Source organism: Sinocyclocheilus anshuiensis, unplaced genomic scaffold (genome assembly GCF_001515605.1).
Source record: "Sinocyclocheilus anshuiensis isolate Anshui unplaced genomic scaffold, SAMN03320099.WGS_v1.1 scaffold1393, whole genome shotgun sequence".
NCBI lineage: Eukaryota > Metazoa > Chordata > Actinopteri > Cypriniformes > Cyprinidae > Sinocyclocheilus > Sinocyclocheilus anshuiensis.
Window position 1 is genome coordinate 1,292,180 of NW_015548343.1, and position 15,154 is coordinate 1,307,333.

Consider the following 15,154-nt stretch of genomic DNA (forward strand, 5'->3'; position numbering starts at 1 on the left):
CAGGAAATGATAGCTGGTGAAACAACAGAGTGAACACAGGGAAAGACAAACCTACCCAGGAAAGCTCCTAAGGTCACGCGACCTATGCCTGAGGCACAGTCACAAAACAGAGATGGAGAGAAAGAAGAAGAAAGAGCTTAAAAGCTGAAGTTATTGTACATCAGTCTGAACTAAATATGTGTGTTCGGTTTGAACACTGAAACCAGAGCCTATAGGACATCTGTTACAGAGGACATTTTCATTTATTTGGCCTTTTATTTAAGCTTAAGGGGAAACAGAGTAGGGAGGGAGGGAGGGAGGTAGAGAGAGAGAGAAAGAGAGAGAGAGAATTAAAAATGTACTATATAGCCAGACAGACAGGCAGATAAAACAATAAAGTGAAAGATATATAGATAGATAGATAGATAGATAGATAGATAGATAGATAGATAGATAAAAATGGCAGTGATAGAACATAACCATAGAACGATAGACAGATAGAACGATGGATAAAATGCTAGACAGAATTATAGACAGAACGATAAATAGATAGAACAATAGCTAGATAGATGGAATAAACATTTTTATATTTTTGATTTGTTTAAATATAAAAATGTTTGTTAATCACTTTTATTTGAAATTTTAATAAAAAAATAAAGGCAAAAAGTGTCAAATTTAATTAATAAATAAACTAAAAATAATAATAATAAATAAATGGGTAGGGAGGAAGGTAGACATGTAAATAATATTCAAAAAGTATTTAAAACTACAAAAAAGGTATTGATATATGAATAAGTAAATAAATAAATGAAATAAAACAATTAAATTACATTAAAATAAAGTAAAAATATAAAATTAAATAAGAATGTTCAAAAAATGACTTGTGTCAGTTCTTACCGAAGTATTCGTTCAGGAAGGCGAGGGAAGCGAGGTAGCAGCCAAGACTGATAAGTTCAGCTACGACCATGAGCCAGTGCCAGGTGCGGACCATCAGCGCCACCATCAGCAGCTCCGTCAGGATCAGCGCAGTGAAGGAGATCGCCACCACATGCACAAACTCCTGATCGAACAGCACCAGGGCCCCGTACATCAGGATGCCCCCTGGTGGGCAAACAGAGAATGTGTTTGAGATGAACCAACAAAGACTAAGATAAAGCTGTCAGTTTAGTGTTATAATGAGTATAAACACATGTGCATGAAACACATTAGTAGTTAACAAATTAAACAGGGGAACAACTAACAATAAAAAAAAAGATCTGCTAGGGTCATTTAGACTGCAAGACCTGACAAATCCATAAGGTTTACTGATGTCCATCTAGAACGAGTTTCTTCTGTGATGAAGAAAGTTCTTGACCCTCGCTCACGGTCTGATCCCCCATTCACACATGAGTGCGTTGAGCTCTGACCTCTGCTCGCAAGGCTCCATGCTCACTCGGCTCCTCAGCCTACTGTAACCGTCTCTGCTTTCATTTTAATCATAAATGCCAGCGCAATCCAGCCTAATGGCCTCTAACTGATCACATAATTGCCTCTCTTCATACAGCGAACATTCCTCTGGGTTACTCTCTGGACTAAATGATCTTTGCTCATATTTCCCTGTTGTTCTTGTCTCTCTGTATTAAGGTTTAATTAAAAAGCAGGAGCTGTCAGACGGGGACACTGATCTCTTGCTCACTGCGCGGATCGATTTACAGTGCGGATAAGACAGCCGTGTGCGCGCGAGAGCTGGCGACGGTCCGAAAATCACATTCATGAAAAGAGCTCCACTGAATCCACGGGAGACACGTTATATTGCACTTCAATGTTTATTTCTTTGATGAAACGTTAACAGATTTATTTGTAAAGAACATCTGCTTGTGCCTGTTTATGGTTTAGTTTATATATGAGGTGTTATCTCAGATTGGACTGGCTTTTTTTTTTACGTTTACATTTCCCTTATATTTGTTCAGTAAATTTCTACTATTGAGACAATCCCTCTGGATCAACCTAGGCACAATGCTGGTAACTCATGCATCACTCCTCCTGGGGTTCCAACCTAATCCTAAAAGGAGATGTGTGTGTGTGTGTTTTTTTTTTATACTTTATGCAGTATTATACCAGCATAATCTAGAGAAAACTCTCTGTTTTCACTTTAAAAAAGACCCTGTTGGTTGGCTGCCTAAAAACAAATATTATTTTTGCCATTCCACTAGATACACACAGTGTTACAGAATTACACACTTTACCATTAACCACCAGGTTTGTTCATTTTTATTGGATTGTTTAAATTCTATTACAATTCTTTATTAAATTGTGTGATGCTTTATACAAATTGGAGATTAGTTCAGATTTGAATTAACTTGATTATTTACACTACCATTCAAAAGTTTGGGGTTGGTAAGATTTTTTAATGTTTTTGAAAAAATTCTGTTACGTTGACCCCAAACTTTAAATAAAGTGTTATGATATTTTCAAAAATACACTGAACATGCCAACTGGGGGACAATCAAATGCTTCTGCACTACAAGTAGACTGGCATCTGGATTGGTGACAACCAAAAATAGGTCAATTATTTTTTTCTTCTAAGTAAGAAATTATACAACACATTGTTATTATAGAAAGGCTGGGTACCCTCAACTACCTCACGACAAACATCAAATACACCAAGAAATCCTGCTTATTAAAACGACCTGCTGTTTTTTGTTTGAATATCTAAAAAAGTCAAAATATTAATATAAGAACCTGAAGTACTGTTGCAACACTGAGAAAAATCACCCTTTTAAACTTAAAAATTAAAAAGTCTATGGCTCTAAGAATTCACAAGTTTTTTGCACTGACTAGATCATGCCAAACAAAAACAAAAAACCAACAACTGAGATGAGAGTAAAGGTTATTGGTGAGGTACAGTTTATAGTCATACAAAAATATCACTGTTCATCCATTTACCTTGATATACACTTATCAAAACCCAAATCAGGAAGGTCTTAAAGGACAGGGAGCGACCCTAGTGGAGGGAAAACCAAAGTCAGCATCACTGTCATGCAGCAAACACAAACTCATGCCTTCATTCCTGTAACTTATATCATGTGTATCATGCAGATACTCGAGCTGATGTTAGTTCTGGTCATTACTATTAAAAGGTTTGCTATATTGTTACCTTGGTGAGGTCTTTATAGAGTTCAGGATACAGCAGAGCCATCTCAGGCTTCACATCCTGGTCCAACACCAGAGAAAAGACAGGGAACATGGTGTAGATGGTGGCGTAACTAGAAACAAATAGGCATGAAGTTAGGAAATGTGACACATCATGTTTAAAGGCACTTATGATGTCCAAAAATGCTGTGCAGGTAGGCAGCTCACTAGTTTTGTGAGAACCTGCCTTTACTTACCCCACCATGAGGAAACCTTGGTACAGTGGAACAGATGCGAAGTAGAAAATAGAGGAAAACACAGCCTGAGAAGAAAAGACACAAATTCAAATCAAGATATTAGCACTTCAAATCAAGAGGCTGCATAGCAGCAACATAAGTGTGTTGCTCTTTGTGTTGAGAGCAAACCAATTTACTGTAATTGTCACTATATCACTACAGAAGTGTAAATATACATGAGGCTCTTCACTCTTTGTGTGTATGTTACCTGCATGGTGGAGATGATCATCCCACGGTGCATGACAAACTGGCCCAGAGCTGCTGAGCGTTTGTAGCTGTTGCGTCCATGTACCATCAGCAGTCTTCCTATGTGCTTGAACTGGGTTATGGAGAAATCTGCTGCCAGAGACGCCTGCTTTCCCTCCTGAAACAACAGCTATGTTTAGTTTTAAATTACACTTCTACTTAATCACACAGATTCTGAAATCATGAAACCTGTCAAAAACATGCACGGATCATATTTTACCTCAAAATAAAAAGAAAATAATAAAATAAAATAATTTATGACTATTAAGATGATTTGCATTACGACATTATTTTCATGACATTTATGCATATTTCTCCCATAAATTTTCATTAACAATGCATAAAATCAGATAAAAAAATTATACATTTTTTGTATTATATAAATAAAACACATCATTGCCTTTATGGTGGCTTAAATAAAAAAACATTAATATTTAATAAATATGAATGCTTATGTTATACATTTCATCTATATTAAAATTAAATATTAAAATGCAAAATATAAATATTATCAACACTGCAATGATATTATATTATATTATATTTAATTTAATAATATTAAATAAACAAAACTTTACTACAGTAATGAGAATGTAACAAGTTTCAACAGTAAAGGGAATTACACCCCAAAAAATAAAAAATAAAACACCTACACATTCTGGTAATGAGAATTTATTTGATATAAATATAACTAATTAAAGATGAATAGAAATAAAGTTACAGCAACAGGAAAAAACAATCTACATTAATGAGAAATACCTCACCTTCCCTTCAATACCGATACCACAGTCTGCTGCTTGGATCATGCTGACATCATTTCCTCCATCGCCTGAGCACAGAGATAAGAAAGATGATAGGGCGAAAACATGAGAAGACACTGTGAAGACAGTCATCTTTACCGCTCTCAAAGATTCATGTCCTTGGAGAGAGTTCAGTTTAAGTGGGTTTTGTCTCAGCTACTGGATGATGGGACTTAAAGCTCAACAGACTGAGGAGAGAAGTGGAGAGGACTGACCTATGGCACATGTTCTGTTGTCTGTATGCTGCTGTAACAATCGAACGATCTGAGCTTTCTGCGTGGGAGAGCAGCGACAGCAAACCACAGCGGGGCACTGACACGCCAGCTCCACAAATTCATGCTCATAGTAGCGCAGACAGACCTGATGGGCCACACATAATCAGTGTGAGAAAATAAAAACTGATCATACATAATTTTGTTGAATATATAAGTTTTTATTTTTTTACCTCCAGAGAGTCCCCTGATATGACCAGCGCACAGTCGTGTTTCCTTCTGAAGGAGTTCAGCTCCAGATGAGCCTCGCCCCTGTTGGACACCTGCCACAAAAACACCATAGTGCGTTCACACTAAATCCACTTCACTTAAAAATCCAAATCATCAGTGGTTCTGATCCTACCGGTCTGAAAACGTGGACGTCTTGATTTCTAGAAACTAAGTGGGAACTTTTGGCGATACATGTAGCAGTTTCCAGCTTGTCTCCGGTCAACATCCAGATCTGAAACATAAAGAAGAACCCAATATTAAACGTCAATATTACACCGAGCCTACACTGGACGTGACAGTTGTCACGTCGCGCCGCAACAGCTTGAGGCTGTCTACACTGGATGCGACAAAGTGACTGTTGCAAATCATTTGAAATTTGTGTCAGCACGTCATAAATAGAACGAGGCATCAGTTTACTGTCGAGGATTTGTCGTGTTGCGTCGCGTCGTACCACGTCCAGTGTAGACAGCATCACTGATTATGTGTTGTGTCTGCTCAATTGTGCTCCTTCCTGCAAAAAAATGATCTCTATGAAGAATTTCAGTCAGGTTTCAGGCCCCACCATAGCACAGAAACTGCACTTGTTAAAATTACAAATGACTTGCTTCTTGCGTCAGACCAAGGCTGTATCTCATTGCTAGTTTTACTTGATCTTAGTGCTGCGTTTGATACTATAGATCATGACATACTCATAGATCGATTACAAAACTATACAGGTATTCAAGGGCAGGCTTTAAGATGGTTTAGATCCTACCTGTCCGATCGCTACCACCTTGTTCATTTAAATGGGGAGTCATCTCAATTATCACCAGTAAAATATGGAGTGCCACAAGGATCTGTCCTAGGTCTTGTTAAAAGTGCTATATAAATAAAGGTGACTTGACTTGACTTGACTGATTATAATGGGTTCTACTGTATTTTGTCGCATCTGGTGTAGACACTATGTTAATGCTCAACATGCCTATATAGATATGGTGTTTGGGTGTTCACATATTTTTGGCCATCTATTGTATGTGTACCTTGATCCCAGCATTGCGGAGGAGCTCCAGTGTGGGCCGGACATCAGCCTGCAGCTGATCTTCCACTCCAGTGAGACACAGAAGCTCCATCTCTCTCTCCAGACTCTCCACCACTGCCGCCACCTTCAGAGCGCGATCGTGGATACTCAACTTCGCCTGATTATAACGACTCTAAACAGACAGAAATATGGATAAAATGGGTGATAAGTTAATAAGGATTTTAAACTTGCCTTGCTTTAATAGCAAAAATGCACATTGTTCTTTTAAACTTTCTATTCATGAAAGAAATTTGAAGGAAAAAAATGCATCACGGTTTCCACAAAAATATTAAGCAACTTTCAATGTTTCTTGAGCACCAAATCAGCATATTTGAAAGATTTCAGAAGGATCACGTGACACTGAAGACTGGTGTAATAACTGTTGAAAATTCAGCTTTGCCATCACAGGATTGTAATAATATTTCACAGTATCACTGTTTTTACTGTATTTTCTCAGCCTTGGTATAGCATTAGAAACTTTTCAAAAACATTACAAATTCTTACAGACCCTAAACCTCTGAACAGTAGTGTATAAGTATATTGGTTTTATATGCATAAAAGTGATTAAATATATTTTTCCGTGTGTTTGAAAAAATGCGTGAAAACATGCTGTGGTAGAAATTCCATCAACACACCTGACTTAAGTTAACCTGAGGCATCTCTGATGACACTTACAAATTTATACTCTTTAGCACGTCTCTGGTGACACCCTGCTGAGTTGGACAGCGTCTTGCCCCTTTTGAACACTATCACTCGGGACTAACATTTTTAGTGTTCCAATAACAGACAGATTTCAGACAATGCCTTTGAATATGCTTTAATCACAGCCAGGAAGGCCTCATAACCAATCAAAGAGAATCTCACCAACAAAAAGAGTACAACAGATTACAACCCCCACTCCTCCCTCCTCCCTTACTGGCAAAGCCAACTTGGTTTTTGATTACTTCAGCTTTTTACTCAAGTCATGGGGTTGTTATGGTTATTATATTTAGACAGACGTCTAGCCGCCTTGTCCATATGCATCCGTTATTGCAACACACTAACTTTGGCCCAAAAGGTGGGGACATTTATTAGTTAAAACCATTCAAATATTAAGCCTGCAAGAAAAAGAATAGTTAGTTATGATTAATTAAAAGATTTCCTTCACAATACCCCCTCTGATCGTTTCTCTTAGATGATCATCAACCTTCATTCATCAATTGAATTTGACATGCTTACATGTTTTAAATGCTCTTTACCGAATCATCTAATTATAAGTCTTGCAGTGAGTAAAGTAGCAGTCGCTGGTAACATAAGTTTAAGCAGTGGCCAAAAACATGACCAAATACAGTGTGAAAGAAATTAGCAATCTAATAATCTAATCTAATGCTGATAAATTGTGCTTTAATGCTACCTGATATCTAATTTTCATGTCAGCCAATACTTATATTCCTTCTATCAACATCATAAGCTGGAATGAAAATACAACCAATTTTATCACATACACATATGTGACCCTGAACCACAAAACCAGTCATAAGGGTAAATTTTTTGAAATTGAGATTTATACATCAACTGAAAGCTGAATAAATAAGCTTTCCACAGATGCATGGTCAGGATATGTCAGGATAGGACAATATTTGACCGAGATACAATTATTTGAAAATCTGGAATCTGAGGGTGCAAAAAAATCTAAATATTGAAAAAAATCGCCTTTAAAGTTGTCCAAATGAAGTCCTTAGCAATGCATATTACTAATGATAAAACATGTTTGATATATTTACGGTAGGAAATTTACAAAATATCTTCATGGAACATGATCTTTACTTAATATCCAAATGATTTTTGGCATAAAAGAAAAATCGATAATTTTGACCCATACAATGTATTTTTGGCTATTGCTACAAATATGCCTGTGCTACTTATGACTGGTTTTGTGGTCCAGGGTCTCATATTATCTTCTGTCAACATTTATCCAGAGCCATTCTATTTTTAGAAATGTTACAATTTTTACAAATTCAAAATTTTGTTTTCAAGCAATGGAAAATTAAAAACAAAACAAAAAACTGAATACCCCACAGTAAATTGCATTTTAACTACAGTAGACCTTTTACAGAGTAAATTTGTAGTATCTTCTGCTGGGTTCAAAGGTCATATTGTTCTATTAGGAAATGAACAAGCTGATAATGCAGCAAAGTAAGCTATCAGTTTTGGTATAGAATGTCAAATCCTTTGTCCAAATCCATCTTTTAAAATGATATTTTATTGCATTTTATTTATTACACAAAACAAAGCACAAAAATCACAACTTTACACCATTTCAGAGCAAATCCATGAATATCGATAAGTTGAAAATTATCAAGGAACATATTTGAAACTATATCACTATATATGAACCATATATTAATTTATTTAACTTACTGAGGGTGGAAATACAGCTGGTTTATCATACCTCAAAGTCCTGGTATTGCTCTTCAGTCAGTGATTTCTTAGCCACCACCAGTGTCCGCAGGCCCTCTCTGGCCATGTTCCCACACTGAGACAACATAATGCAACACACAACTACAGTTACATCAGCAACAGCCATGTCGTGTGAGTGGTTGTGTATTAGACTGTGAACTCAATTGGTATACAGAAAGCATGAGAACAAAGATATAAACAAAGCTTTTAACACAATTGTATTTACTGGAAACATCAAAACACTGTCACGCAAATAGAGATATGCAAACAAATACACACACACAGGAAGGATCAATCGTGAAAAATACAACAGTGCCTGTGGGAATCTTTGAGCAGACTGAAAAATGTGGGGCAGCAGTTTAAATTTGATATGAAAATCCAACAGGCGAAAGTGATGCAGTGATTACTTATTGACCTGTCCTTATAGCAGCGTCTCACATATACACATATAGCGCATCGTGAACAGACCGATGAGGATTATGACATGATGCTCCCAGTCATATGCCTTTACTGAGGTCATTCATTAGTTAATAAGCCTCATCTCCGCCCCTCATCGACTGCATATTGCCAATACAATTGTAATCATCAAAGCAAGAAATCCATGTGTGATGATGATGGGCTGAGCAGATTGTCCTTGATCACAGAGGCTAGGACAAGCCGACCTGTTTGTCATGCTTAGCGCTACCTTATCAAATGTGTTGATTTTTAATTCAACAGGGATCTGTTCATAAAGTCATTCCTACAAGGGATTCAATACCAAAAACACTGGCGGTACCTACTGAGGAAGTGAGTTGGAATGACAGACGTACGGGAACTGGGGCAATACGTTGTCATAAATTACGCATTTTCTCGTTTATACTATGTTTATACTAAATGTGTAACTGTATGTGTAACACTACTGTTCAGAAGTTTGGAGATGTTTTGAAAGTCTCTTATGCTCACCAAGGCTGCATTTATTTGATCAAAAATACAATAAAGACAGTAAAATATTTGATAAATGTTTTCTATTTTAATATATTTTAAAATGGAATTTATTCCTGTGATGGCAAAGCTGAATTTCAGAAGCCATTACTCCAGTCTTCAGTGTCACATGATCCTTCAGAAATCATTCTCTTAAACTGATCTGGTGAAAATGATCAATGCTGAAAACAGTTGTGCTGCTTAATATTTTAGTGGTAACAGTGATTCTTTTTTTTCAGGATTCTTTGATGAAGAACTCCATAAAAAAACAACAGTATTGTTGAAATACTTTTTTTTTGTAAGCGTATAAACAATGTCTTGACTGTCACAAAAAGACTCCAAACCTTTAGACTTGTGTAAGTTCGTCTACCAAGATCTTCTTATATTTATTTTTTTACATCGGGATTCTTCGCCTAATACAAAATTACAAAGGATAAAAAAATTAAAAAATCCTACTGACCCCAAACTTTTGAACGGTAGTGTAAGTATATAACTTTATTTTGTACATTGTGGTTTCTTAATTTTTTATGTCATAACTGCCTTATTTTTTATTTTTTTATTTTACTGAAATTGTGACAACTAACACCAGTCAACACTACATTCAAATTTGTGAGTATCTCTTAATCTGGTGACATTTTTCTTCTTCTTCTTTTTTGTTTTTGTGTGGATAAATTACATTTGAGGAACAAATATAAAGGTACGGCATATTTTGATTGCTTTTACTGCCATTTGATACCCACACACACACACACACACACACACAAAGACAGATTATGAATCGGATACAAAAACAATTAAAAATGCAAATAAACAAAACAAAACAAAACAAAACACAAAGAAGGGTCACAGAAACAGACAATTAGATTTATTCATAAGCTCACCAACCCACACGAAAAAGCAGAATGCCGATTTTCTCATCAACAATGGTTCAAGCATTCTTACCTCCTCCTCCAGCCAATCATTGTACTGTACAATGCTCGCCATAGCAACATCAGCCCCTTTCATGTAAAACGTGATGTCGCCCGTAGCCTCCTCCTGAAACACAATCAATTCAATAGAGAACACTTAAAAACATATCCAAATCATGTCTAAATCATTAGCATGTCCAAATGTGGAGCACAAAATCACACAGATGGCACATGGAGCCCTAAAGTTATCAGTAAATAAGAAGACAAACAGAGATGATCTGCATAAACGCTTGTCAAAAGCTTAGTCACAAATACTCTTATGCATGCACTGTAGCAGACAAACAAACAATACAACAAACATGACACACTCAAGTACACAGAGTCCTAAAGTATATAATAGCTTACTCAACAAAGGCTAAAGGACACAAAGCCACACTACAGAGGAAACATGTTCAAATGTGCACACATTTTCAAACTCATATTCTCACCAGATGTTTTTTACACTGTTTGAAATGAGAGAAATATGTAATTCCGAACACAGACAAACACACTCGCACACTTGTTATGTGACACGCACCCTGACAATAATGCCCATGCGCTTGCTCTCAGAGGTGAAGGGGAAGATCTGGAGGATGTAATAGGTCAAGATGTGTCCGGCTGGGGTCTTCAGCTGGAGGGACATCAGGTCTCTGTTCACCAGAGTCAAACCCACACTCTCAGTCCAGCGCACCAGAGCCACCTACACAACATGTGAAAGAACGATTTGTTGTCAAAAGGTCTGTTTTTGTGACCAGTTACATGCAACTTTTTGCTCTCAATGATCAGATAATCTTTAAAGACCTGGGTATATTTATAGTCTTTTATAATATGGCTGATGATTAGATTTAAAAATGAATAACTAAAATGTAAAAATTTGAACATAAATAAAATAGATCAATAGGTAGATAGATAGGTAAATAATATTCAAAAGTAATATAAATGAAAAAACAAATAAATTATTATATGAATAAAATAAAGTAAAACAATAAAATAAAATCTGAATCATACAGGTATTTATTACCAAATGTGCTTACACACACACACACACACACACACACACACGGAATTTGTCTTGATGACAAAAGCTTCCAGTGACAGAGAAAACAGTACATTAAATAAAATAAAACAAAAAATAAAATAAAATAATTTGGTTTTCTTTCAAAAACATCTGAGGCATTTACATTTATATAGACAAAGTTTTAGGATTCAAAAGGTCACTAATGAAATTTCCGAAAATCAAATTTAAGACATTGATCATGTGAATTCATGTAAAGTCAAATTTTCTTGTTTAACACTGAAGCACAAGATTCTGTTTGGATCATTCTCAAATCATGCTGGACAGTGCTTCTGCCAGTAAATCCAAATACAGAGACATTCTAAAATCCATGTTAATAATTCAACTCTCTGCTCTAGTTGAAATATGCCAATATTATATAGCTGAGATATGCTGATAATAGGATTTATATAAAAATTGCATGAAATTGGAAAAGATAGTAATACATTATATAAAATCTTGATCAGTTGTGTCTCAGACTACTTGACCCCACTGCATGCACTGTTTATCTCAAGACTGAAAGATCATAACCATCCATGCAAATTATGCCATTAAAATCCTCTGCAGCTCTGTGCTTACAACTGCTTTCTTTGCTCTTACACACATCAGAACACAGCTAGAACTCTTGTTCATGGCATTTCAATGTGATATGACTAATTAGCCAGTCTTCTATAAACCTGACAGTGCTAAATGATGCCCTCAAGAGCAAACACATGTGCGCACACACACACAAAAGTAACTCAGGTGGTGGAGAAATGTCTTCAGGAGACGAGCAGGGAACTGTTTTACTACACAGGGGAGAGCCTTTAATACACTCTATCAATCATTTCAGCAGTACAGGAAGAAAAGCTGTAATCATAAACCAAGATCACTGTGCCTTCAAGAAGCAGAGAGGATTGAATCCGCACCATGTGACCTACGACCACATGAAGACGTGGCTGTTATTTAATAAAGAGACCAGATGTGACAGGAAATATGATACGACGTCATAAAGAAGGCAAAGTGGAGATGGTTTTATCTGACAGAGCAGTTTCATCCAGGAATATGCTGAGAGAAGTTTATCTGAATTCTATCTTTCACTTATCGTTATTATAACTGTATTATTTCACACTTTTTGAGCAATGACTTTTCATGACTTTTCCAGTTGTTTGATTACTGGCTTTTTAAAAATAACTTTCTAGAGATTGCACTCACAAAGAACAATTTCTTGCATTATCTATCATAACTTATCGCAAGTTACTTATTTATTTATTATAAATGATTAAATATTATTAATTATTAAATTGTCTACACTGTAAAAAATTGCTGTTAAAAAACGGCCAATTTCTAACAGTAAAATACTGTTAAGTAGACAGTTTAATCCTGTAAATTAACAGCCAAAAGCCCATAGATTAATCACTTGCTGTAAATATGCAGCATTTAACTGTAAACCCATTGGCGCCTGAAAAAAAAAAACAGTATTGTGCTGTAAAAAGCAGCATGTGGGTGTGGGGATTTTTTTTTTCGAAAACAGCGTGGTCAACGAGATCACTTCACAGCTCGCCTCTTGCCTTCACCTCCATTAAAGGACACGGTTCAAGGTAAGTTTGTCTCTTTGTTATTTAATTATGTTGCCCCAACTTGTAAAATCACGTCTTTCAAGAGGTATTTGTGACTGCTGCTTAACGCTAATCGCCTTTGAGACAGTTCTCAACAGGTCAGGCATTTGGCTAGTCAGTTTTCTCCGACCTCAGATTATTACAACGAATTATTTGCTTGGTTAAAAAGGTACTACTTAGATATAAGGTCGATTTTCTTTGTAGAAACCCTTTAATCTACATTTATTTTTGATTCATGGCGCTAATTTTAGATACCAGATGCATAAATGTAGCCTAAATGCTAATAAATATACACTAATATTTTGTATTTTGACTAAAAAATAACAGTAAATAGTTTATAGTTAAGTAGTTTATAGTTAAATCTTAATGATGGATTTGTTTCTTATGAAAATTTCGCCGGTAATGGTAGATTTCAGGTAGATTTCACCTCAGAAAACATTCACTAATAAACAGGAATCATGTGGATTGCTGTAATGCTGCATTTATATGCTATTTGGACTCTGGGTCTCGTTTACTTAAATTGTACATAGCTCATAGCTCATACATAGCTCCAGTTTACTCCTGAAAATGTATTTGTGTTCTGATAACGAAAACGTCATAGATATCTTGGATCGGGGGAAAATAAGTAAATTGTCAGCAAAATGTTGTATTTTTTTTGTAAACTATTACTTTGAGCACAATTGGAAAAGAAGACTTCCTGAGAACTATTTAAGATACATTCTAATTGAGAATTTATTATTATTATTTTTTTTTTTTTTAAATATCATTTCAGGGAGGTTTACACCCAGGATTTTTGACTGCAATAGCAACAGTGTTCACAATGTACTACGTCTTTAACCTTCAGTATCCAGAGGAGGCATGTGGCACATTGGAATTCATTCAAAGGTATTTTATTCACCCTCTATTGTAACCTTTAAATTGCTTTTTTTTTTTTTTACTCCCTAATTTCATGAAGTATATATTTAATCCATTAATTAAACTAAACAAGGTAGACTATATAGGTTTTGTCTTTTTAGTTTTTTCTATTAATATACATGTGTATTTATTAATACCCTTAGATGATTTGTCTGGATAAACCCTGAAAAGGCCCGAAGCCCAGCACAGGAAAGGTTGTTTCGAAGAATACTGGAAAGATTGTGAATAACAAGTCTGCTACTGTCATCCCCAAAGTTGCGTCCCTCCTGAAGAACCTCATCAATTCCAAATGGGATTTTGTCTAGGTAACTAAATTACCCCCTACCACTTACATATTCTAGCTTCCTGAGAGAGTTACCACCTCTAATCTACATTCATATTAATTGGTAAGAGTGTATGTTAACCCTTTGGAAATGTTTGGTTTTCTGTATTATATTACCTAAAATTGCATCTGATCGCATAGGCACAAGGTGCTTCAGCTAAACATTCACAATGATGTAAACTTTGTGATTACCTTGTTATCTTGATGACCCACAACTTTTTTTTGTTTTGTTTTTGTAATAGTAGTTCTTAAGTCAGGACCGGGATAATTTTTCAGTTCTGTTTAACTGATCAATACTAATAAAGGACTCATTAACCTCAATTAAAAAATAAAATAATAATAAATTAATGCATGAATAAAAACATCTTACAATTTTTCTATTTTTCCGCAACATTGTAGATGTTTAATGGGATGTGCTTAGTAAATACATGGTAGATTCTGATTGTGTGTTGTTAGCTTAAAGGGATAGTTCACCCAGTAATAAATTATTTCATCATTTTTCTCACCCTCATGCCATCCCTGATGTTTCGGGGATTCTTCATGGCATTCAGATAAACATAAATAAGGATTTTTAATTAAATAATCCATCCATGAGAGTCCATGAAATGCCTTTAAATGGCTGCCTCTAGTTCAATGCTTTAAAAAAAAAGTGTGACCAAAGTAGATAAATCAAAGCCAAACGATAGGTGTGTGTAAGAAAAATACTAATATAGCTACAAATACTAAGATAACTATAAATTATGAGTAATTACATTGTGATGTATATGCATTGTGAAGCTTACATCACAAGCACAAAGGATTGACACTTCTTGCACGAAATTCACAAAGGACTTGCATCACAAGAAATTACTTATAGTTTAATAGTTAAAAATATCATTTTTTTCACAGCTATTGTTTGGCTTCAGAAGATTTTGATTCATTCTCTGGGGTCATACACATTAATGTCAC

General features: G+C 35.5%; 1 protein-coding gene across 2 annotated transcripts in view; it reads right to left on the reverse strand.

Moving 5' to 3' along the window:
• LOC107656641 (probable phospholipid-transporting ATPase IIB) overlaps nucleotides 1-15,154 on the reverse strand; it is a 53,843-nt gene that overhangs the window by 2,438 nt on the left and 36,251 nt on the right. The window contains exons 16-29 of one of the 2 annotated variants that reach the window (XM_016444565.1): nucleotides 10,856-11,017; nucleotides 10,313-10,405; nucleotides 8,403-8,486; nucleotides 5,934-6,104; nucleotides 5,048-5,146; nucleotides 4,878-4,967; nucleotides 4,648-4,792; nucleotides 4,397-4,461; nucleotides 3,595-3,750; nucleotides 3,348-3,412; nucleotides 3,116-3,224; nucleotides 2,905-2,962; nucleotides 877-1,080; nucleotides 56-88 (exon numbers count right to left, since the gene is read on the reverse strand). In XM_016444565.1, coding sequence (XP_016300051.1) covers nucleotides 56-88; nucleotides 877-1,080; nucleotides 2,905-2,962; nucleotides 3,116-3,224; nucleotides 3,348-3,412; nucleotides 3,595-3,750; nucleotides 4,397-4,461; nucleotides 4,648-4,792; nucleotides 4,878-4,967; nucleotides 5,048-5,146; nucleotides 5,934-6,104; nucleotides 8,403-8,486; nucleotides 10,313-10,405; nucleotides 10,856-11,017 — 1,534 coding nt within the window. The remainder of the gene's footprint in view (nucleotides 1-55; nucleotides 89-876; nucleotides 1,081-2,904; nucleotides 2,963-3,115; nucleotides 3,225-3,347; nucleotides 3,413-3,594; nucleotides 3,751-4,396; nucleotides 4,462-4,647; nucleotides 4,793-4,877; nucleotides 4,968-5,047; nucleotides 5,147-5,933; nucleotides 6,105-8,402; nucleotides 8,487-10,312; nucleotides 10,406-10,855; nucleotides 11,018-15,154) is intronic. The other variant, XM_016444566.1, reaches the window with a different exon arrangement.